Genomic DNA, 26,264 nt, shown 5'->3' on the forward strand with positions numbered 1-26,264 from the left:
GAGCCTAGATGATCATGATGGTCCCTTCTGGCTTCTCTCCGTAGTATCTCTTGCTTGCCCCACAGCAGCGGGGTGAGCGGAGCCCAGCACTGGGTGGGGGCACAGAAATTGTTCCCCAAAATAGACCTCTGGCACTGCACAGGGCCCTCTAGCAGAGAGAGGCCAATATATTATTTGGCGATCTCCAGTTACAGTGGCCTGGCACTGTGGTTACTCACAACTGGATTAAACAACTGCACACAGTCCCAGTCAATGGGCGAGTTGGGAATTCAGCTGTAAGGCTGTGGGAGCAGGGACCGTGTTTTCTCATGTCTGTACAGGGCCTGGCACATGCTGGGTACGGCTGCAATATAAATGAAGTGTAATGCCACCATCATTTTGAACATGGAGCCAAATTCGCCGCTGGTATGAATTGCCCAGAGTCCACTGAATGGAGCTGGACCAGTTTACACCAGCATAGAATTTGGCCCAGGGCTTTCTAATAGCTGCAAAATTGCTCACCCTTCACCCTGGTGCTTAAAGTGGTAGTAACTATAAGTGCCATGGGTTTAGTCTGATTGGAAACAGTGTAATCTGGGAGAATTAGGAAGTTCTGCATTCTAATTCTGGCTCTGATACTGACTCCTTCTGTGGCCTTGAGCAAGTCACTGCAGCTGTCTGCCTCAGTTTCCCCATTATCAAATGGGGATAATAAGTGACCTACCTCACATGGGTGTTTGGGGGTTAATGTTTGTGCAATGCCGGGAATATGTTTTACACCTTAACACTTGGCATTTTATCGCATGGGCAAGTGCAAATCATTTCAGGGCATGGAATTAACCTGAGTAACAAGTGAGTGAAACATCCTCCCCTCCCCCACTCTCCATGCTCCATATCTAGGAAGTTCCCCAGGAGGAACATGGAACCCAGTCACTGTTCAAACAATCAGTGTCACTGACTAATGACAATTACTGAAGGCAACTGTCACTGCTAACATACACATCACACAGGCATTCGGAAAGGGAACCCTGCCCAGGATGGGAGGCTCAGAGACTGGCCAAAGTCTGACGTCTGCTTGAAAGGTTAATGTGACTCTTTAGGGGGTGTTCTCAGAACAAATGATTCAATAGCGTATCAGAAAAATACAACATCTATGCCAAAGAGCCTAGCACTCAGCAACATTCACCTCTCCCGGCTCACAAACGTACTTGACTTCTTGCCTAACTGAAGGCCAGTGCTTAATGGTGACATGTGTTGTCCTGTCATTTTTTGTCAGTCCTGAACAAAGCAGGGAATGTCTCTCTAAGATTCTGGGAAATCGGGAGAGGAAGAGATGATTCACTCCCAGGAATATTTGAACTCTAGAGAGCTCTTGGCAGTTCTGTAGTTTCTGGTGACAATGAGTTTCCGAGACTATGGATCACCACACCTAGCTTCACAGATCCAGTAACCACCCCAAACACACCAGGAAATCTGCTAACTACAGCCAGGCACTCAGCTACCACAGAATATGCTCCAAGGAGAATGTCTGGGATATACACCTTAACACACTTAAAACTGCCTTCACCAAACAAGGACACTCCACCAGAGAAGCAGATCGCATCATGGAACGGGCCACCCAAATACCCCAAGAGAACCTGCTTTAATATGGAAACATAACCCCCTCCAACCGCACACCCCTACTTCTGCCCTACCCTTACCAACTACCTGAAGGAGGGCTCCAAAGAGGATGGAGCTCGGCTGTTCTCAGTGGTGGCAGATGACAGAACAAGGAGCAATGGTCTCAAGTTGCAGTAGGGGAGGTCTAGATTGGATATTAGGAAAAACTATTTCACTAGGAGGGTGGTGAAGCACTGGAATGGGTTACCTAAGGAGGTGGTGGAATCTCCATCCTTAGAGGTTTTTAACGCCCGGCTTGACAAAGCCCTGGCTGAGGTGAATTACCTGGGGTTGGTCCTGCTCTGAGCAGGGGGTTGGACTAGATCAGTGGTTCTCAAACTTTTTTTTCCGCGGACCACTTGAAAATTGGTGAGGGTCTCGGTGGACCACTTAATGATCTTTTCAAATGTTGTTTGTACCGTTAGCTAAGTATTGTAAGGTGCTTTGGATAAAGGGGCTGCAGTCTGGTGTACTCAAGATAGATGTGCACCAGGGTTTCCCTCATGCCACAAAAGGGGCAAATATCAGGGAGGGGGGTGAACCGCACCAAGTCCATGGCCATGCTCACAACTCCGTGAAGGAGCGCCAACTAATATCCCTGGTAAGCCGCAGAACTAGGGTGGAATACAAACTGACCCACTGGGGCGCCTCACCCTCCATGGGTGATCTTGCCACTTGGTGTCGGGACAGGACACAAGGGTGAGGAAGTGAAGGGTATGCAGCATGAGTGTGTATAGTTGTTACCCAGGTATGGTTTGGAGACGGCCCAGCTGCAAGTCACACAGCCGGCTTAGGTGTTGTAAAGTGAGTGGCCGGGGAGGGGAGGGGGGTGTTCACGGGGCGGAGGCTAGATGGCAATATCTGAAGGGCCAGGGGCAAGGGGGAGCAGGGAGCATCCTTCCGCAGGACTCGCTTGAGCAAGGCCTGAGAGGCGGGCATGTAGGAGTAAGACTGTAGACTGCAGAAGGGTGGTGGAAATCCACATTGTAAATAAACTGCACCGGGTGTTTTACCAGCACAGAAGTCTCTGTGCAGTTTGTGGACTTGAGCAGAGGCAGGAGTGAGTGGGCCCTGCCATACTTACCCACCTTTCAATTCTCATATTAATCCCCATCTTCTCCAATTTAATAATTTACCATGTAGAATTGCTTCGAATACCTTACTGAAATCCAGGTAGATTAGATCTACAGCACTTCCTTTGTCTAGAAAATCAGTTATCTTCTCAAAGAAAGAAATCAGGAGGGTCTGGCACAATCTACCTTTTGTAAAACCATGTTGTATTTTATCCCAATTACTGTTTACCTCTATGTCCTTAACTACTCTCTCTTTCAAAACTTGTTCTAAGACCATGCATACAATTGAGATCAAACAAATGGACCTTTCACTATTGGTTTTAATTTCCTTTGCAAGGTCCAGCTCTGCTTGGCTTTTGGCAGTTCTCACTTTTGCCCTACACGCTCTGATCTCCCAGAAGTAGCTTTCCTTGCTGATCCATCCCGTCTTCCGTTCCTTGTAAGCGTTTTGCTTTCTCTGAATAACCTCTTTGAGATGCTTGTTCATCCAGCTTGGTCTGTAAAGCTTCCCTATGACTTTGTTCCCTTTGCTTGGAATGCAGGCTTCAGAGAGCTTCTGCAACTTTGACTTAAAGTAATTCCAAGCCTCATCCACATTCAGATCAGTGAGTTCTTCAGTCTAGTCTAATTCCCTTAATATTTTAAAGTTGCCCTTTTGAAATCAAGGATCCTACTTTCAAATCTATTTTTGTTTATCCTTCCTTTTAGTTTCCTCAAAAAGCGGAGGACATTGGGTCACTCGCTGAGGGAGGGGGGCTCGCAGGAAGAGAGAAAATAGCCCTGTGTGCTAGAACAGGAAGCAGGAGTTCACTGATAGGTTCCACCCCAGTGATGATCAAGCTTACTCAGAGCCTCCGTTGGACTTCAAGGGAACAAAACCTAGCATGGGAGGGGGGGCTGGGGAATTGAGCACACAGCTGTGCCATTGTGGTTTCTTAATCTACCGCTCCCCCTCATGTGCTGTCAGCCCTTTTGCGACACCTGCGGCATGAGATGCAATATTACACACACAGTTCCTGAGCTGGGGGGGCGGGGGGTCCTGCCAAATGTATTACTTAATCCAGGCATACCATGTGGTTGAATCTTTCCCATGTGTAGTCATATACTGACCACACCCAGCCTCTGGCGTTGAGTCTTCACCCACTCACTGCAGGTGAAATATTAGTTCTTTGCAGATAGAATCGCTCTCCATTTTACTGTAAAAGCGTTTTTCCTGGCCAAGCTGCTCCCAGGCAGACACTGATCCTAACAAATACCTTGCCCTCACCTGAAGTTGACCATGAGCTGCTAAATGGAAATTCCAGGAGGACTCATAAGCGAATAAGATATAGAAAAGACCTGTTAGGTCAGCTACTCCACCCTACTGCTAGAGCAAAATTATTTCCTTGTCTGTGCTCTGTGTCCCCTGTAGCTACAGAATTTACTCTGTTAACTGTTTCATTGCTGATCATTCAGAGCATGTTACTAATACATTAAAACTATTAAGGTTGTTTAGCTTGCAGGAGTGCATTATGCAAATATATTAAAGGCAGCTGTAGTGTGTAATAACAGGCTAAGTGACCTCTTATGTCACAATGCCTGCTCCCAGCAGTGACCTGCTGCCCCTCTTGAGAAATATCCAGACAGAGGCAGGAGCTGTGGTCCGGGAGGGCACCTGGGGTGAAGCAGCAGGGTAGAAGGAACAACAGCAGGTGCTGCATGGAATAGACAAAGGCTGGGGCTTCTTTCAGAAGAGCACCAGTCATGCCAAACCCTGGGATTCGATACCAGCTAGTGGACTAACATCTGGGAGAGATTTGGCAAGGAGGAATTTAGGACTCTAATAGGACTAGCCATCTTTCCAATGCCAGGGCAAAAAAGAGGATGGTTACAACAGTAGCAAAGGTACCGTGCCCACCCCTCTATAGGAGTGAGTTAAAGGACTAAGTACATGTACCAGTGTATCATGCTGCATGGCATATCATAGCCCCCCAAGGCCACTACTGAATATGTTTTTTGACTTAGACCCACTGATTGGTAAGGTAAATGTGCTCACTTTATTTTAGACCCAATAGCCTCTGCTGTTAGAAACTGGCATATTTTTATTATTTGTTTTCCTGTATCGCCTTGGAGCCCTAGTCCTGGACCAGGACCCCACTGGCATAAGGCCACTGACTTTAGGGGACCTCTGCTGATTGACACCAGTAGATAATCTGGCACACAGCCGTCAATGACAGCAAAAAGGGATGTGAGAAAATAACAGAGCATCCTTGTTAGGGCAGTAGTTCCGCTTGCTATGCACTGACACTGGAAGTTGCTATCCCTTTAAGACCATGGGGCTGGTTGTCACTAGACTGATTCTGGGATGACTGTTGCTAAGGGATGAGGTTGCTCCAGCAGTATCCCACTGGCCTTGGTGCAGAAACCTTCTGCTGATGCACATAAAACTCCCATTGGGGAGCACGTTCTGTTCGGCAGTCAAACAAACCAGCCCAATTTTCACATGCAAGCACCAAAACAGGATGTCTGGAACCTGCCTCTCAGGCCACAAACTGGCCCTTATGCCTGTAGGATGGACATTTATGCTCCACCTGAGCAACCAGGACTTGGACTTCCTATTAATGTTCCCCTGTTTGAAAACTGGGTCCACTGAAGTGAAATCTAATTATCCAAAGAGAGGCAAGATCACCTCCCCTTCTGTTTACCTCGGTTGACGCAATCTGGCAACATGGGCCCAGATCTTCAGCTGCATTCAAAGAGCATTCAGCACAGATCACATGGAGGAGGCAGGACAAAGGTGCCTTTTGCACTCCCTCCCCCCAATCTTGGGCCATCTGTGCACCACTCGGGTCCTGTGACACAAGTTAGAGAAGCCTGAGGGCTGCTCTAAATTATGCCAGCAGACCTAGGGGATACAGGAGCTGGGGATCACTGGACCATAAGGGAGCCCTGGCTACACCTGGTCACACTCTGTTTGTCAGCAGGAGGGTGAGGGGTGCAGTAGGAGCCAATATGGTGATCTTCACCATCACAGGTTGCCCCTGTGCTGGTCGGATCCTCCCATGGCTGGTAACTGTGATTCTAGGGCCATTTTGCACTGGTGGGGCAGCCATGGGGTAGCAATCTCATTAGGATTCTACACAGGCTGCAAGGGAGCAGAACCTGCCAACCTAGATCAGCTGGCCAGGAAGTGGTGTTGCCCTGGGAATCCCAGCCTACACACTGCACAGAGCAGACCAGAGAAATGGGGAGGCTTTAGATACTGTAGCATCGTTTAAGAGTAGTGTCGCCTCCTCTTCCCCTGCCAAACAGAGATTTTAAAAAACAAATCTCCCACTCTTTCTCCCTTTCTATTCTTATTAAAGGCCATAAAATCTTGGGCCAGCCTGACCACCTCACCTTGGGAGTCATGAAGGATCCAAGCCATTTTTTTTTTCCTTCTGGTGTCTAATAAGCAAACACGGATCAGTGCTGGATTGTAATGGAAATCCCTTCGAAATGCATGTGACAGCCCCATGTGAGGCAAACAAAGATTTCAGCCTCACTGGGCTGAAATCTTCCATGCTGAGTGTCTATCTTGGGCTGAATATGTTTGGAAAAGTTCAGCCAGCCTCCTGGGAAACCTGAGTGCCAAGCCAATTCAGCAACACTGCCGGCTTTGTGCAAAGCACACTTGGCTGAAAGATCACACTTTCTCCCCCCCCCCCCCAATATTTTTAATTGAACGTGTGAATTACACGATTCCTCTGATCGGAGGAGCTCAAAGCCCTTTACCAATATGGATTGTTTCACAACCTGTCAGTGAAGTAGGTTGCTAATTTGTATTACGGTAGAACCTAGCAGCCCCACCACATTGTGCTAGGTGAGTGAAAAGACAGCCTCTGTCCCAAGAAGCTTGAAATCTAAACAAAGGAGCAGCGGGTGACGTGTCTTGGACACCATCATAGAACCAGTCAGTGGCATAGCTGGGAACCCCTGCTCTGACTTCTAGTCCAGTGCCCTAGCCACTGAGACACACTGCATAGTATATCTACTTTATAGCTGGAGAAACAGGCACAGGGAAGTTTGTGTGACTTACCCAAGGACTTCACAATGAGTCACTCACAGCACGTAGGATTTGTGTCTCTGCTGAACTGCTTTGGACCTAGTCCTTCAGCCCATGGGTCAGTGGGACTGTTCACAGTGCTGGGACTTGGCAGCCCTAACACTGACACACACTGCACAGCGCTTCCAAGTGGGCGTAACTGCTGCCTGATTCCGTGGAATGCCAGCGTTCAGCGGCAGCTGTGAGGGCGTTTGGCCGCACGTGTGGGAGTCTGGGAAAGGGAGAGCAGTGCCCACCCTGTCGCCAAAGTGCACACAGGAGCTGGGAGGATCCAAGGCAATGGCATCGGAAAAGTGCCAAGCTCCCAGGAATCAGGGCCTGCAGCAGAACCAGTCTCTGGGCTGCCTAACAAGCACGGCGGGCCTGCAGTAGGCCCTGAGATGTGGGAGGGTGCCGGAGCTCAGGCTGCAGCCCGAGCCCAAATGTCTACACTGCAATTGATCAGCCCTTTAGCCTGAGCCCTGGGAGCCTGAGTCAGCTGGCATTGGCCAGCCGTGGGTATCTAATTACAGGGTCTATACCCTGAATCTGGCTCTGACCTGGGGCTCCAATTCCTGACTCATGACTCCTGCTCTAAGCACCAAGCATGACCATCCGCGTCATGGGGGGTGCATGAGCTCCCCCTTTGTGGAGGTTAGCCCTGCTCCTACAGCTCCTACCCCCCCCCTTGTCTGCTGGAGCCCCAAACCTTCTCCCAAGTACTCTGAAAAAATCCTATACTAATTGTCTCAAGCCAGGCACCCAAAATTAGTGGATAGTTTTGACTTTAATCTTTCTGTGCCTCAGTTCTCCATCTGTAAAATGGGAACAATACCATCCCCACAGCTCACAGGAGGTTGTAAGAAAAAAAGCAATTACTATTTGTGAAGCACTTGGATACTATAGTGATGAGTCAGAGGCTGGGTCTACATTTAAAATGCTACAGCAGCACAGCTGTAGTGCTGCAGTGTAGACATGACTGCGAAGGGGGCGGTTCTTCAGTTGCTGTGTAGAGCCACCTCTCCGAGAGGTGGTAGCTAGGTCAATGGAAGAGCACTGACTGAGGCCAAGGTCCTGTGGAAGAAATATTATGTGATCATGTAATTAAAGACTATCATGCATACACCCAAGGGGTCTGAATTAAAGTTGCACAGGCAATCTTCATTCTGGCATTTCCTAATTTTTGAGTGTTTGACTTTGCAACATTAATAATGGGGTGGGTGGGTGTGGTGGGTTCCCTCCTCCCCCTTGTATAATGTGTGTTTAAAGTCTGATCCAATACCCACTGCAGTCAGGGGAATGACTCTGATGAGCTTTTGTTAAGGCTTTGTGCCTGGTGGTGTACAAAGTAACTACCACAATTCCCTGTGAATGGTAGTAATGTGATGTCCCTATAGTAACACACATTGTTTACTGGCGCTTGTACAACTTCCTTCAATCTGCTCTCGGCTCACAGGCCTCTGAGAGAGGAAAAAAGCTGGAAATGTTTTTGATTGCGTAGCCGTCTGTGATCAATGTTTTGCACCCCTCCTGCTTAGTGAGAGACAGAAATGGATGTTTTTTTAAAGGAAATCTTGGAGCCTTCTCAAAGGGATGCGTTCAACCACCTGACACAGATGGAAATGGCCACTGCTTACAACTTTAAGAACTCACTGAAAGGTAAGATGACTGCACTGTGGGTGATGTAGCTTGTACCTTCCCCGGTTCAATTCTGCTGCCATTGAAGTCTATGGCAACGCTCCCTTTGAGGTCTGTTGGAACAGGAGTGGCCATGCAAGCTCAAAGGTTAAATTCATGTACAGCTGAGCAAATATTGAAAAAAACAAGCCCTCTAAAATGCAGTCAAACTTAAATAAAGCCACTTTGACTGTGCTCACTCCCCTTGTGTGCTCGCTTTCCACAGATACTCTACTACTCACAGTTTACTAGTATGAATACTCACGGAGTGTGAATGTTAACCAATGATCGGGGTTGGGGGCAGGGCCGGCTCCAGGCACCAGCTTAACAAGCAAGTGCTTGGGGCGGCCAAGGGAGAGGGGCGGCACCTGTGGCAATTTGGGGGCGGCAGGTCCCTCACTCCCTATAGGAGCGAAGGACCTGCCGCTGTACTGCCGCCGCCGATCACGATCGCGGCTTTTTTTTTTTTTTTTTTTTGCTTGGGGCGGCAGAAATGCTGGAGCCAGCCCTGGTTGGGGGGGGGGGGGGCGGAGGAGGGGACACGCTGAGATTGCTCAATTAAGGCAAACTGCAAAGAACGGGGCAGACAATCTCCCAAACTGGTGGTTATTCTAATACTCAGATTCACCAAGCCAGCAACAAAACAGCTTCTACAATACCTTACTGGTTACCCAGAAGCCAGAAATACAATTCCTTTAAAGCACCCAGTGTTGAGCTCCCACCCAGACAGCCAAGTTAAATATGATGAAGATGACTGAAAATCTTGTTCATCATATAAAATGTTCTACCAATCCCAAAGGACCCACCAGGTCAATGAATATTTCAGATCTTACCCAAATACATGCTTACAACCAATTCTTATTAACTAAACTAAAATTTATTAAAAAAGAAAAGAGAACGTATTGGTTAAAAGATCATTCTACATACAGATATGAATAGAGCTCTTAGGTCAGTTTCATAGTAGAGATGTTGAGCTTTAGAGTTGCAAAGAATCCATTCTAGAATCAGTTCCATAGGTTATATCTATAGTCCAATATCCAGAATGAAACTGGAGACCTCAGTCTTGTGACTCAAACTTCCCCTGATGAAGCTTAAGCAGATCTGAGATAACAGGATCAGGGCCTGAGAGTTCTTTGTATAGTTGTCTAGCAGCCTCTTGACAGTGTGCAGTCCTTGGGCGAACAGTAGTGGCTTTGAAGTAACTTCCTATTTCCTAGCCCCACCGGTGATTAGTTGCATGGATTAGCATAAGACAATTGCCCATCTCCTGCCATTTACAGGTAGTTTACTACATACTTCAAAGAGAAATGAAGACAGTGATATCACTACATTCACAGTTCATCTAAATGTTAACATCTCCTTTTGATCTCTGAATTAAAAGAATACAGTGATAGACAGGAACCGTTTTGGTTACATTGTCAATCTGAAACAATATATATGATTGTAAACACACAAAAAACACAATCATCCTCTACTAACGGTTGAATCTGGGTCAATTAGCCTGCTAGTTGTGTAACCCTTGCTGGCCCTGTGTCACATAGGCTATGTCTATACTTAACATGCTACAGTGTGCTGCTTTAGCGCTTCAGTGTAGACACTCACTTCAGCAACTGGGGGGTTCTCCTGCCACTGCAGTTAATCCACCTCACCGAGAGGCGGTAGCTTGGTGAAGAGATGAATTCGTCCATTGACCTAGCGCTGTTTATGCTTGGGGGGAAGGGGGTTAAGTCCTGGGGTGGAGCAGCCCTTAAGCTCAACTGCTCAAATATTCACCAAAAACAAATTGCAAAATATAGAGCCAACCAGGGACAGTGAGAATTGTTCACTGTGAACTGTGGTTCGGGACTATTTAGAAAAACTGGACGTGCACAAGTCCATGGGGCCGGATGCGCTGCATCCGAGGGTGCTAAAGGAGTTGGCGGATGAGATTGCAGAGCCATTAGCCATTATTTTTGAAAACTCATGGCGATCGGGGGAGGTCCCGGATGACTGGAAAAAGGCTAATTTAGTGCCCATCTTTAATAAAGGGAAGAAGGAGGATCCGGGGAACTACAGGCCAGTCAGCCTCACCTCAGTCCCTGGAAAAATCATGGAGCAGGTCCTCAAGGAATCAATTATGAAACACTTAGAGGAGAGGAAAGTGATCAGGAACAGTCAGCATGGATTCACCAAGGGGAAGTCGTGCCTGACTAACCTAATTGCCTTCTATGATGAGATAACTGGCTCTGTGGATGAGGGGAAAGCAGTGGATGTGTTATTCCTTGACTTTAGCAAAGCTTTTGATACGGTCTCCCACAGTATTCTTGCCGGCAAGTTAAAGAAGTATGGGCTGGATGAATGGACTGTAAGGTGGATAGAAAGCTGGCTAGATCGTCAGGCTCAACGGGTAGTGATCAATGGCTCCATGTCTAGTTGGCAGCCGGTTTCAAGCGGAGTGCCCCAAGGGTCGGTCCTGGGGCCAGTTTTGTTTAATATCTTTATTAATGATCTGGAGGATGGTGTGGACTGCACTTTCAGCAAGTTTGCAGATGACACTAAACTGGGAGGCGTGGTAGATTCACTAGAGGGTAGGGATCGGATACAGAGGGACCTAGACAAATTAGAGGATTGGGCCAAAAAAAACCTGATGAGGTTCAACAAGGACAAGTGCAGAGTCCTGCACTTAGGATGGAAGAGTCCCATGCACTGCTACAGACTAGGGACCGAATGGCTAGGTAGCAGTTCTGCAGAAAAGGACCTAGGGGTCACAGTGGACAAGAAGCTGGATATGAGTCAACAGTGTGCTCTTGTTGCCAAGAAGGCTAACGGCATTTTGGGCTGTATAAGTAGGGGCATTGCCAGCAGATCGAGGAACGTGATCGTTCCCCTTTATTCGACATTGGTGAGGCCTCATCTGGAGTACTGTGTCCAGTTTTGGGCCCCACACTACAAGAAGAATGTGGAAAAATTGGAAAGAGTCCAGCGGAGGGCAACAAAAATGATTAGGGGTCTGGAGCACATGACTTATGAGGAGAGGCTGAGGGAACTGGGACTGTTTAGTCTCCAGAAGAGAAGAATGAGGGGGGATTTGATAGCTGCTTTCAACTACCTGAGGGGGGGTTCCAAAGAGGATGAAGCTCGGCTGTTCTCAGTGGTGGCAGATGACAGAACAAGGAGCAATGGTCTCAAGTTGCAGTGGGGGAGGTCTAGGTTGGATATTAGGAAACACTATTTCACTAGGAGGGTGGTGAAGCACTGGAATGCGTTACCTAGGGAGGTGGTGGAGTCTCCTTCCTTGGAGGTTTTTAAGGCCCGGCTTGACAAAGCCCTGGCTGGGATGATTTAGTTGGGAATTGGTCCTGCTTTGAGCAGGGGGTTGGACTAGATGACCTCCTGAGGTCCCTTCCAACCCTGATATTCTATGATTCTATGATTCCCTTGACTGTGCCGTTTGAAAGTTGTGCTGTTGTTGGTTAGTTCATTCAATCAATCAGGGAATTAAATCAATGCCATTTGACTTACGGAACTCAGCAGGAAGTTTGAATATGCACTAAAAGCTGTTTGGAAATTATCCGCAGACCTATCATTATTCACTGATTAACTTTGTGATTCATTTCCAATATACCGGGGAATATTGGAATTTGTTCATGGACAATTAAACAGAAAGAGGTGAAATTGATCAGAGAAGTTGCTTGTCACAAATCATTTGCCCACCTGTAAATTCTGCCCTCTGAAGTCCCTACTGAGTGACTGTGCCTGAGTGGAGAAAATTGGGCCCAGGAATTTATCTTATTCTACAGGGTCTTGCCAGTTAGGATCCAGGGGCGGCTCTATGTATTTTGCCGCCCCAAGCATGGCAGTCAGGCAGCTTTCGGCGGTGCGCCTGCGGGAGGGCCGCTGGTAGCGCGGATTCGGCGGCGTGCCTGTGGGAGGTCCGCCGGTCCCGCGCCTTCGGCATACCCGCCGCCGAATTGCCACCGAAACCGCGGGACTGGCGGACCTCCCGCAGGCAAGCCGCCAAAGGCAGCCTGATTGCCGCCCTCACAGCGACCGTCAGCCCGCCCCCCGCGGCTTGCTGCCCCAGGCACGCGTTTGGAGCGCTGGCACGCGTTTGGAGCTGCCCCTGTTAGGATCACAAGTTGTGTAACTTCCAGCAGATGGCATGAAGATGATTCTCAGTGTAAATCAGTATGACTCAAATGAGAACCTAGCCCAAAGTTGTCTAACATTGATTAGTCCTCTCTCTAAGCCGGTTTAGTATGAACACAGTAGTGGTTAAACTTATTTTCACTAGGCAGGGTTACTGTCTCCCTAGCTAAGTGCATTGTTTTGTAGTTGATTCAGTCCAGGGAGTCAGATATCAACACGTTATCTGTTTATTGCATGCTGTAAGAAGAGGTGCAATTGTTCTTTACTGGAAATCTGCTCCGTTGGCTCTCAATGAAATTGGAAGTAGGGATGGTGCCAGAATCTCAAAGCAAAGCATTGAGCTGGCAAGTCACCCACTATATGACTGCCATGTGCTAGGATTGATTTCATGGACGGACAGATGCAGCCTGGCTTCCATTCCCACCGAAGGCCTTGTACGGCCATTATGTGGTTACATACCTCTGAGAATGTGGACAAAACTATTCTGCAGAGCTGCCAAGTCGCCCTGCGCTACAGAAACAGCAGCAGCATCTCTGCACAGTCTGCTGGGCACAGGATTTTGAAGTCAGCTGTTGATAGCAGCTTTTATAGGAATGGCTGGGGGGGTGGAGTGGGGAGAGGGGAAATCTGTTGTATTTGGCCATTAATGTCATGAAGCTATCCGTCCTAAAGAGAGGTGATATTTTACAGAGAGTACTGGTATTCCAGAAGTGGAAGAGCACAACATAGCAAAATATGGGTGTGTGACTTATTGTTTTCATTTAAACGTGTGCAAATACAGCCAAACGAGTGATGTTTGGACATCTCTACTCCAGACCTGTCTTCTATCCAAACTACAGTCTCAGCCTGTCTCTCTGGCATCTCCTTGTGGATGTCTAGCTGTCAGCTGGAGTTCAGAATGGCTAAGATTGCCTCTCTCTCCCCACCCCAAGCCGTCCCACTCCCTCCTACTGTGGATAATACCGCCATTCCACTTGTCACTGAGGCTTGTAACCTGGGTGTCATCTTCGACTCGGACTTCTCTTTAGGTCCTCACAGCCAGGCTGTCTGAGTCTTGGAGATTCTTTCAGTAGGACAGCTAAGATCTGGCCTTTCCTGTCCATCCACACAGCCAACGCTCTCTCCTCCTGGCTCTCAGCTCGCTTTTTCATTATTGCAGCAATGTTCTCTTCGGCCTTGACAAAGGCTGTCGTGTGCTGCTCATATCATTTAGAAGGCTGCTCCAACAGTCATTTTCCTTGCCCATCGCTTGGACCATGTCATCCCTCTCTTAATGTCCCTCAACGGGTTCCCCTTTCTCTATTGCATCAGACCTATCATCTCTCATTGGTTACTGAAAGGTCGGCTCCTGCCTCTGATCACCCGGTCATGATGCCAGCCTCCACTGCCCGCTTGTTCAATGTTCAGTCAGGCACCTTTCTGCTTTCTCCCATGCTGCCCCACACACTTGGGAGGTGGCTGAGCATGGCCCTTAGACTCTCTGTGCCTCAGTTTCCCATCTCTCAAATGGGGATAATAGTATTTCTCCACCTGTGTGTTGGGAAGACAAATTCATCAAAGATTCTGAGGCACTCAGACACTACAGGAATGGAGGCCGTATCAGGCCCTTAGATATCCAGAATGGAGCGTGGGTGGTAGTATACTGTCAATGACTGATAGAGGGTCAGAACATCAGCCCTGGAAGCTCATAGCAGCTCTAAAGCCAATGTAATGGTCCTTTGAGAATTCCTCCTGTGGTGGGGCATCCTCTGCGTGCTGCAGAGGTGCTGTGTAAAATAGTCATTTGTGAGAGGCTTAGAAGGACACCAAATGGTGTGGGGGCTGAGTAATGGTCTACAGACCCGTCAGTCTCTCGGTCACTAGGGTGAATGCACTTACGTGCTGGGGACTAAAAGTAGTTACTGTTCAGTATGAAATGAGTCTGTGCAACAAATTCAACCCTCGCCTAAGTCATCATCAGTAGGAGTTACCCCTGCTTGCTAATGTTACTGCATGCTCCAGAGCAGGCTGTCAGCTGGGGGAATTGAACCCAGGACTTGGAGATCTAAATGCATGAGGCTCTACAGCCACAAATGAAAGAGCCAGCTGTGTTAGCCCAGGCTGTAGCAGCTCAGCTGTTCTTTGTGACCCGAGCGCCACACAGAATGGGTGTGGGTTACCCCAGGGATGAACTTGACCTTCATGGTGTGTGGGTATCTGCATCATAGAGCCCACTTCCATGACTGGCACTAACTAATACCCTTAGTCTCAGCACAGAGGGCAAGGGCTGGTGGTGACTGGCCAGCCCTGGTGCCGATGGAGACCGGGCAGTAAGGTGAGGGTTGCTAATACCTGTGCTGAGAACAGATGGAGAATGGCACCCTGCAGAGCCGTCAGCGTGACACCTGTCTTCTGTGCTAGGGCTGAGATTTTTCAAAGGCTGTTTGGCACCCAGCTCCCATTGACCTTCAATGAGATTTGGCCACATGGGAAATCCCACCGTAGATTCACCAACAGCTTCAAAAAACGGAAAGCCTAGTCCAGTTTGTGTCGGTGGAATTAGATTGAAAGGAAAACTCCAAGGAGGGCAGCTGAGATGAGGGAAACAAAGAGCAAAGGGAAGAAGAGCGAGAAGGAGTGTAGGACTTTCTCCAAGAGATGCTCGTTAGAAATTGGATAGATAGGTCGGGAGCCCCTCATGGTCCCTAGGAAGGGACAATGGAAACAGAAGGAGGAACTCTCACTCAGGAGACCACTAACAGCACAAGACGTGATCCTGAGCCATCAGGCTAACAGGGGCTGCTGCTCAAGGCGATTCGCTTCAGTAACAATCAGTTCCCTTTCCCATTAATTTCCATACATGATTTAAAGCAGCCCCACCTGTGGCCTTTTCTTTTAGTGAGTGCACATTGCAACAGTGCCTGGATGTCGTGTGTGTGTGTGTGTGTATGCACCATGCAGCAATTAACCCCAGCTTCAACGATGCAAGCACATATCCTAGAGGTATATCTAGGAGTCACACCCAGAAAGAGAGTCACAGTCATTGTACTGTCCATAGGCACTTTGGTCTAAATCCTCTCCCCAAAGCCCAACTCACTTGGTTGCATGCTCGCGGACTGGAGGGGGGAGGAATCTTTCCTCCCAGGAAGCCACGCTGCAGTAGCCCAGCGGTGAGTGTGTGACAGGTCCCCCTCAGTCCCAGATCTGCAGGGGGTATGAGTCTAGCTGTGGAGCCTTGGCTCTTTAGCTGTAGCAGCTCATGCTTGTAGCCATGAAGGTTCCTGGTTCAATCCTGGTGTGTGGGTCAAGCTGGCAGCCATCACACCACTTTGCAGCAAATACTGCAGCCGAAGAACTGGAGTAGTTGCTGCAGCCCCTCGCCGTGGCATGGGGAAGGAAGGGGGGATCCACATAATAGCCTGTTCTCCACTCCTGCCGCCAAAGAACCACTGTGCGTGGCCACCCCAGGATAATAGTATCCTGGAGCTGGGCCCTGTGGCACACAGGAAGCATGCCTCCCTGGCGGTTCCTGCAATCTAGCCGTGCACAGACGCAGCAGATCTGCAGGGTTTGCTCCCCCTCTCCTGCTGCAGAAGGGAGCAGGAGTTGGGCTCTTTACAATTGTGGGACCAGCTGGCTGAGGAAGGCAGAACCCAGCCCCCTTCCCTCATGAAAGACAGACTGTCTCCAAAATCCAAACAGCTGGCAGCAGAGCAGTCACGCTCCGGACATCTTGAGGTGGGTGGGGCGAGTTTCTTTTCGACCACTTATTTTTCTTAGCTCACGTCGTACTGTACGCGTCCATCAGCCTGCAGATGTTTCTGTTGCCACCCACGTGGTAGGGGTTATAATAACATTGTCTGAACCCTCAGGCTCAGCGACCGTGGGCTGCGGAACACCGCCTTAGAGAAAAGGATGCGCTTATAAAGCCAGCAAAGCCATTGGCATTCACTTAGCACGACCAAACTTTACGGCTTCATTTGACAGGCAAAAACACTGGCTGGTCTGCTTGCCATGCGGCTTGCAATTTCTCCCTAGAGGCGAGGTGTGCATAGTTGCCAGGACACAACAGAGAGTCCATCTCCAAAGCCTTGCTGACAACCACTGGCCGTCAGAGTGCTGGAGGAGGCAAATAACGTGTACTGTATGGAGAAAGATATTTGCATATGTTGTTATAAGCTTGGAGTCCTGCCCAGGGGGACACAGAAAACAGATGGTGCTAGTATTGTGACCTTGCGGCTAAGCTATAGGCCTTCACTGCCAGCCCCCTGACATCAGTTTCCTTCTTACACAGGAGGGCCTAAGCATTCTGGCTCTCGGCCTGTTACAGAGGCCACAAGGCTGTAGCTAGTAAATTGAGGCACGTTTACTACAGCTCCGGTCAGTTCAGCTAAAGGTTTATGCCTCATCTAGCAGAACTGTTGGGCCAGGTTCTCTGCTGCATGCAGAGCCAGATGCTAACAAGGAACTGGTTAATACTCCCTCATTCTCTGCCCCAGCCCTGCCGCAGGCCACAATAGCCTGGGGGCTGCTCTGTTATACCAGCTTGGGACCATACACCAGCTGGAGTGCAGTGTGCTCTTCTGGTCACCTCCTATACATTCCACCCCAACACACACCATAGACTTATCTACTTTAAGGTCATACGGGACCATCATGATCATCTAGTCTGACTCCCTGCATATTGCAGGCCACAGAACCTCACTCATCCACTCCTGTAATAGACCCCTAACTTCTGGCTGAGTTATTGAAGTCCTCAAATCATGGTTTAAAGACTTCAAGTTACAGAAAATCCACCATTGACTCTAGTTTAAACCTGTAAGTGACCCATGGCCCATGCTGCAGAGGAAGGCGAAAAACGCCAGGGTAGCTCTGCCAATCTGACCCGGGGGAAATTTCTTCCCGACCCCAAATATGGCGATCAGTTAGATCCTGAGCATGTGGGTGAGACCCACCAGCCAGACACCGGGGAAAGAATTCTCTGTAGTAACTCAGAGCCCTTCCCCTCTTGTGTCCCATCACCAGTCACTGGAGATATTTGCTGCCAGCAGTCGCCAATGGGCCACATGCCATTATAGGAAATCTCATCATACCTCCCCTCCAGAAACTTATCCAGCTCAGTCCTGAAGCCAGTTAGGTTTTTTGCCCCCCACTGCCCCCCTTGGAAAGCTGTTCCAGGACTTCACGCTCTGATGGTTAGAAACCTTCATCTAATTTCAAGCCTAAATTTGTTGAAGGCCAGTTTATATCCATTTGTTCTTGTGTCCACTCTGGTGCTTAACTTAAATAACCCCCTCCCACCCTGGTATTTATCCCTCTGATGTATTTATAGAGAGCAATCATATCTCCCCATAGTCTTTATTTGGTTAGGCTAAACAGCCAAGCTCTTTGAGTCTCCTCTCATATGGCAGGTTTTCCATTCCTTGGACCATCCTAGTAGCCCTTCTCTGCACCTGTCCCACCTGTGTTGGGGCTGCAATGAGGAAGCATGCTCAATGAAGGACCCTCAGTTCTTGAACTCGCTTCCACAGCTGCTCGAGCAGTGTCTGAAGTGCATGAGTGTGAACCAGCTGGGGTGTAGATTCTAGTGCACATCAGCACATTGCCCACTAACTGTCTGTGTAAACCCTGCTGGTGTGCACTAAAAGTTCCCTAGCGTGTGCTGACGTAGTCCCATTTCACAGTACTATATCGATGCACACTAGGGAACATGTACTGCGCCAGCCAGGTCTGCACGGACCATTAGATCACGGCACGCTATTGTACATTAGAACTCACAGCCCAGCTGGTGTGCACTAAGACCTGGGGTAGCCAAGCTCTGAGTTTGTTGGCCTATCTAATCAGACCTTTTCCAAAGGTGTCGTGTCTAGGAAAGATGGCTGTTTGGGAGGAGGCTGTTGGTTCCTTTAGTTGAGTGTCCATTTTGTCTTGTATTAATTAATGATGTCTTTGGTATATCAGCCTACAGCTGGCTGGGACTTGTATTTCTACCTGCACCCTCAAATCCTGACAAAAATGAAACCTTTTAGTTTTCTTCTAAATGTTTCCATCTCAATTTTTGGAGGTTTATTTGAAAAACTGAAAAGTTTCTTTTTTGGCAAACGAATTTTTTTTAGGGGTTGGTGTTTGAAAGAAAACCCCAAAATTTTAGATTTTAGCCATTAAAAAAAGTTATGTAAATTTCCATTTTGTTGACAAGCCACTTTTCATCAACCTCCCCACAAAAACCACAAATACGCCCCCCCGCCCTCCAATTTCAACACACAATTTCCAACCATCTACAATAGCATAAAGAGATATATAAATGGCGTCCATCCATTGTGAGTTCAGGAGCATCTTTTCTGGTCTTTTTACTCACATTTTATTTGTTCCAGGAAGTGGTGCAGATGCCAGAGAGGTGACAATGCCTGGATGATTGTCACTCACATGATCACTGCTGGCTTCTTGAGTATCTATCTTCAGTGGGTGGAATACATGAATTCAATTAGAAATGACTGACATTTTCCTTGTGACTCTAACACTTGCCAACTTACAATGTGCTTGTTAAGTGTCTGAAGCACACGCTCCTGGTGGAATAGATATTTCATCAAGTTTTCCTGTTAGGATTGGGTCAAGATTTCTCTGGGCTGGATTAAATGGGGAAAGTTTCTAATGTACTCACCTAAGCCATGCTTCCCGTCTACACAGCTATTTATACCACACTGAACTCTACACGCTTCCATAGATGTACCCTAAGTGGGTGCTGGAAAGTGATATATTGAGGAGCTTGGAGACAGAATTTCTCTATCAACAGAATAAGTAAAGCTTGAGGGAACAGCAGTGCAAGGTTCTCCACACACTACTGACCATCTGCCTCAACCCTGAGCTGGAGAAAGAAGCTCAAGGAGAAATGTTCAGTCTTCATGACTGTTCAGTCATTGGTCTCACTGCTGAGACTACCTAGATGGGAGGATGGGTTTGGCAAGGTGGACATCCATCTGTTGGAAAATGGACCAGGACCTTGTATTTGTTATTCCACATGGGCCATCAAACGGACAGTCGCAAACAGACCTGGCTGAAAAAATGTCTCTTATTTCCCAGCGAAACATGTTGAACAAAACATTTTTATTTGAGATTCTTCAGGGGGTCTTTTGAAACTAAACAAAACTAAAAATGTTGTTCCATTTTGATTCAAATTGAAATTTTTGTTTCTTGTTGTTTTTTGAATACCAAACTGAAATGAAAAATGCAGTTAGAAACCCAACAAAGGTTTTGTTTAGAAATTTCCTATAGAAAATATTAGTCAAAAATGGCCCTTTCTTGCAAATATATATATATATATATATATATATATATATATATATATATATATATATATTTGTGTGTGGATAAAATTGCATTTTTCGGCAGAACATTCTTTGGGAGACAAAAGATTTTGATCAGTTTTAGTAGGAACTTTTAGTCACGACTTAACTGGATGGGATTCAGGCAAAGGTTTTATGTCCCATTACCAGAACCTGCGCTGCACCCTTCAAAAGCCTTTCCTGGGGAAGTGCTGCATGTCTTCTGAGGAAGAGCCAGAGAGGGGAGACTTGGTAGATTGGATAGTTGCCTCGTAATTGGTGAGAGCCACTGATTCACATGTCTATAGCGATGTGAGCATGCGTGTTTCAGCTTCATCAGACCACACACATCATTCTTTGCAACACATCTTCAGAAAGCTGTAGAGTAGCCCTATGGAGACAAGGCATGGGAGAGCAGGGAAACACAAAATCAAGGGTAGGACTGGCCACATTTCAGAAAAGTTCTGTGGAGGGGAGTTGTGTCAGTATATACAATGTAATATGTTATTACGTTCTATCCTGCAAAGTCAGGTCATGGGAATGGAAGACATAGTGGGGCACATATACCCATGCAAAGTCTTGGGGGGCTAATTGTCCCCCTTGCTCTATATCAAATGATGCCCCTGGAATAGGATGCAGCCAAACTTTATTTTTTTAAATGGTCTTCCTGGTGCATTACAAAGGCAGAACATCTGACGTCATTAAGCAATTATTCCATTTCAAGACTGTGTAGGAAACACTTTGACCTTGCTTTTCATGTTCAGTCTTTCATGCCAGGTAGCTCAACTTGCCAAAGGCACTCAAGGTACAGTAGGATCTGGCTTCACGCATAACTTCTCCATGCGTGGGAACGTTGCTAAGCAGATATGGGTGGGGCGGTAGCTCTCCAGAACTCAAAAATTGTCATGTCTTCTCAATCTCACTGGTCTTCCCAGTCTCCTTTCCAGCCAGGCCCATTATGGTCATGACCTATTAAGCCCCACGGAACTGGTGTTTCATCGCCAATATCCTGTCCTTATGACAGTTGTAAAGCAAATGGCTCACGTAGCCCAGAATACGTTTACTAGATCAATGTAAAGTAACGTCCTGACTGCTGATCCTTTGTTTGTGTGTGTATGGCACGGCAGGCAGGTTTGTTAAGAGGAACAACACTGCCCACAAATAACAGAAATTAACCTTTCCCCATTGTGTCTTGGGTTTCTTTCTGTTCTATATAGAAAAATCTCATGAGCCCTTCCCCAAAATTAGCTTCAATAAGCATAGAATATGTATGATGAATGTCTCCGATTAATGTGTTTTATTACATTTGAAGACATGAATAATGTATGTGTATTGGAGATGTACAAAAGTTTTGTACAACAAAACCAGGCCTGGGAACTTGAAACAGGTTCACTGATGAGTTTCATAGACTTTTGATGATCCTGGCCTGAAGTTTGAGTTAACCTTAGGCTTATTTTAACACATGTGGTCCTGCCTGGAAACCGTTTACATTGTGTTTTGCAAAGAGATATGGACTGAGAAGCTGCTGGTTGTATGTGAGTTAGGTTTAGTCCAGTGTCTGGATTTGATGCTGCTGAAACCTTAGGAGCTAGTCTCATGAGATTTTGGCCCCAAGAAGCAGAAACTTCACCAAACCAGCTGGTCTCACAAAATCTCATCATCTTGGGTGAAAATCATGCAAGAACCCTTATTTCCAGGTACTCAGGGGCACATCTACACTGGAATCAGAAAACAGGACACTGACCAGTTTCATCCAAGTTTCATTTTCAACCCATCTTCGGTTTTGTCTGATTCCACCTTGACATGAAACCAAAACTGGTGCTTCGGGCTGAGTTTTTAGGTTCATTTGAACCCCAGGCTCAAAGTCAAACACAAAGGGGCCAGACCCTAAGCTGCATTCAATAGAGCTGTGCTGCTTTACCCCAGCTGACGGTCTAGAGGGGCAGACTCTCCTCTCCTTCATGGAACTCCTTTGCCTCACACTGGTGCAAGCCATTGAAGTGAGAGGAGAATCTGGCCCAGAGGGGGCACAGAACACACACGTGCATGCTCTGCAAACACAGATGCCTGTATATTATTCATTGTTAGGGTCTCATTGTCCTGCCTTTACTTGTGCTGAGTAGTACCTTACTACGAGTGGCCCCTTTGGACTGTGTGCACTAAGGGACTAGTAGGGATGGCACAACTGGGCCCTAATGAAGGGCCATTCAGGAGGTGTAGTAGACGTAGCTCTCCATAAGACACAATGTAGTTCCTTCCCCTTTGTTTCATATTAACAAAGCATTCTTGGTCATGTCATACTACGTGTGCATTCTAACGTACATGACAATAGTCCCTTGTTTTTGCTCAGCGTGACGCCCTGAAAGTTCACAGGCTGTTTCTTACCAACCCATGCAAATGAAAATAAGATCTGCTAATAGTCACTGAATTCTGTAAACATACTAGCTAGTGTCCCACAAGCTAAAAGAGACCCAGACTTAGGATCAGGACAGACTGCAGTCAGTGGCCAGAGCCATGGGCGCCAGGTTTGTATAATTTTTGGTGGTGCCCAGAATGGGTCCAAGCAGAGACGTCCCGTCCATAGGATGGACTGGGACAACCGCCCTGTGCCCCGTGCTTTGGGGGGGCCCCACGCTTCAGGGGGATTCAGGGTCCAGGCAGAGCCATTCAGTCCATAGGATGGACTGGGGCAACCACCCCTGGCCCCATGCTTTGGGGGGCCCACAGTTCAGGGGGACACAGGGTCCAGGGTGGCCTGGGGGATTAGTGGGGGACCTGGTGCCAGCAGCAGTGAGTGACCCAGCTCCAGTCCGCCCCCGCTCCACCCTCTCCCCACCCCCATTCCACCTCTTCCCCCAAGCACCCACCCCGTCTCTTTCTGGCTTCCGCTCCCTCCCCTGAGTGACACCGGGAGCCGGCGGAGTGGGCTGGGGCCGGGTCACTCGCTGATGCCAGCACCAGGCCCCCCGCTAACCTCCAGGGCCACCCTGGCCCCTGCGTTCCCCTGAAGCACGCCCCCCCCACAAAGCGCGGTAAGCCCAAACATTGGTGGAGCCGGGCCCATGTTTCTAAGTATTGGTGGTGCACAGGCACCACGGGCTCATATACCTCACCGGCTATGGCCAGAGGGACACATAGGCAACCTTCGGTGAGCTAGCTTTTCCCCATAAAAATGTAAATAAGGTTGTTATCCTGGAACACACCGGGACCCCATTTCCTTCACATTGGCTCTGGCACCATTGCATTACGGCTTGGATCCCTCTCAGCAAAAGTTGCTGAGCTCAGGGTAGTGCTGGCTCTGCATTCCTGGATGATGAGTGAGGGGTTCCAGTGTTTACTTTGAACACTGTTCCCTGTGTCTGAATCCACCGGGTGTTAAATTCTTCCAGATTTCTGGCTCTGTGCTGCAACTCAGATGTGGCAAGGAAACCGTTCTGCTGCAGAATAGGGAGGTCTCTGTATGAGCTACTCAGCCGCCTGCACCCTGATGATTCTTTGAGTGGAACACAATCAAGAAGGGATTCATTTAATTCTGTTATGCTCATAGGCTCCATTTACCATTACATTTGTAAGGGGTATTGGACGTGCATAGCTGAAAACAGGATGGACAAATCCCTGTAGAGAAAGCACTATTGCAGAGTTCATTGATAGAGAAAGCTCAGAGGTGCTCACAGTGATTGTTCTTGTGTAGCGAAAGGCAGTATTTGGGAGGTGGTTTCTAATGTCTTGCATTTTACATTCAGCCACATCTGTCTTTTCCAGAGGAGAGGAAAATACACTGGAACCAACCCCTCAATGTGGCCCCTAGACTTTTGGGGTCTGAAATCCAGAGGCAAATATTGTGACTTGAGTCCATGTTTCATAGGTTTGGGTCCTTGCGAGGGAATCAACAAAGACTCTGGTCAAGATTTCCAGAAGTGATCAATGATTTTGGAAGCCCAACTTCAGACACCTTAAAGGGACCTCATTTTCAGTAAGCCCTTGCTTTCTCTCAAGTTGAGCAACCCAAAATCACCCGTCGCTTTTGGAAATGTCAGCCAGTATTTTCATTTGTAAGCACCTCTTTTCTGAAGCACTCTGTTGTGCTGTGTATAAAAATGCTGTTGTAAAATGTATTGTATTGTGCTGGACTTATTTTAATTCTGAACACCCTATCATCCAGCGACAGGGGAGGAAGTGTAGGCTAGTGCTTAGAGCAAGGCCCTTGCAGAAAAAAACTCCTGCATTCTGATTCTGGCTCTGCTTTGACTTGCTGTGTGACTTTGGGCAAATCATATAACATGCTTGGCCTCAGTTTCCCCATTTGTAAAATGGGAATAATTATAGTAACACTTCTGTACCAAATGGAGACTGATGTGAGGCTGAATTAAATGTATGTAAAAGACTCTGAAGATCTCTAAGGAAAGGCCCTGGGAAGTGCAAAGTGGTACTTTGTTGGTCCAGCCAGGAAAATGGCAAATACTGCAAAAAGGAAAACAAAAAATCAACAGTTGTTCAAATTTGTAAACAAATTCAATTCACCTCTCTCTGTGCCTCTTTTGTGTTCATTTCCCACAAATGTTCGGGAAAATAAGTTTCCCAGCAGAAATGTTTGGTGGACCCAGCAAATTTTTAAGTGACTACCTTAGAATATTTGCAGAAAGCTAATTTAGCATTTGTAATGGTGAGTATTCACTCTGGAAGCTTCCATCTGAGAGTCACGTTTATTCAGTCATGCAACAGAAACTTAGCAAGTGATCTATATGTCCAATCAAAACCGCTCAAATATGATGTGTCTGACCAGAATGACTCAGAATATTGAATACTCACAACAAATTGCTGCAGGACAATCTATGGACCTAGAATCATCTGAGGAAATGAGTATGTATCCACGGGGCAAATGCACCTGAGCCCATCATTGATCTGATTGCAGATGGTTTGTAAGAGGCAACATTTGTCTGATAAATTATTATGAGTAGTCCTAAGCTGTAGCTATAGCCCTTCCAGGTGTGTGTGTGTGTGTGTGTGTGTGTGTGTGTGTGTGTGTGTGTGTGTGTGTGTGTGTGTGTGTGTGTGTACATGCATGTGCTTTGCTTCTTCCTGTCCCCCTCCTTTCTCCACTGGGATCCGCGTCCTTGACACCCACTTTTGATGCCTTGGGTCCTTCATGGGATTACACGGTGTAAGCAAATCTTTTTTTGTTCAATCCACACATTCAAAAAGTTTCAGAGAGTTGCTGCCACCTATAGGCTAGAAAAAATACAGTAACAGAAGCATGCAGGCAGCTGCCTAGTAACTTACTGGACAAGGGCTGCTGATTTAAAGCTGGGCTTTTCCTGCAGCATTATGAAAGGTGGGCAGGGGCCAGTAGACAGGATGATGGGTACAAATGTGGCTCTCAATAGCTTCCCTAGGAAGCTGGGTTCTTTCATTATCCATCTTCCTCTCTGTCTCCCTTTCCCAATAAAATTAATTTCTCATAAGTGGGCCGCAAGGCAGAGATTGGCCAAAGAAGCTCCACCTTTCTTTTCTTTTCTTTTCTTTTCTTTTTTCTTTTCTAGAGTTACTCCCTTCTGAGGGTACAGTGACATTAATGAATGGAGTCTCACTACCTGATTGTGCGCTAGGGAAATAACACTAGCCCCATTTTACTGATAGGGAACACTGAGGCACAGAGAGTTGCCCACGATCCTGCAGCAAATATGTGGCAGAGCTGGGGCTGCCTCTCAGCTAGGGGTGCTGGAATGAGGAGTGCTGGGGGTGTGGCAGCAGCCCCTGGCTTGAAGTGGTTTCCATCATATACAGGGTTTACAATTTTGTTCAATAGCTCTCAGCACCCCCACTATGCAAATTTTTCCAATGTCACGGCTCTCAGCTCCATGCCTTAACCACAAAGCCAGCCTCCCTTCCTTCTGATCTGATACTCTGCAGAATCCCAAGGATGCTCCCATCTTCCCCACTTTACTCCCCCAAGCCTGTAGATAGATCCTTGTGCCCTAGCCACTGCCTTTCTCTGCAAGAAGTTGACGCCATATTTTTCAAAACCCATCAGCGCAGCTCTGTGGCGCAGTCAGCAGGGGACACTGACGAGTGATGTGAGACAATCCCTTTATCTCAGAGAGCCAGGGCTGATCCAAAGCCCATTGTGTTCAAGAGAAATCTTTGGATTCACTTCAGTGAACCAGCGACAACTCATAATTGTTGCCTCTTGCAAACCATCTGCAATCAAATCAATGATGGGCTCAGGTGCAGCCTTGAGAGATGGGATTTGGAAATGACCCCACATCTCTCCCATAGCATACGCATAAAGGAGTTTGCCAGACTGGCTCAGACCAGGGTTCTGTCTCATTCAGTACCCTGTGTCTAACAGTTGCTTCAGAGGAAGGTGCAAGAAATCCCCACTTC

General features: G+C 47.6%; 1 protein-coding gene across 1 annotated transcript in view; it reads left to right on the forward strand.

Annotated features, from left to right (window-relative positions):
• The first annotated feature begins 8,324 nt into the window (after positions 1-8,324).
• Positions 8,325-26,264, forward strand: part of CDRT4 (CMT1A duplicated region transcript 4) — a 58,002-nt gene continuing 40,062 nt past the window's right edge. The window contains exon 1 of the mRNA XM_065415594.1: positions 8,325-8,433. Within this exon, the coding sequence (XP_065271666.1) occupies positions 8,325-8,433 (109 nt within the window). The remainder of the gene's footprint in view (positions 8,434-26,264) is intronic.

The sequence above is a fragment of the Emys orbicularis genome, chromosome 13 (genome assembly GCF_028017835.1).
Source record: "Emys orbicularis isolate rEmyOrb1 chromosome 13, rEmyOrb1.hap1, whole genome shotgun sequence".
Classification (NCBI taxonomy): Eukaryota; Metazoa; Chordata; order Testudines; family Emydidae; genus Emys; species Emys orbicularis.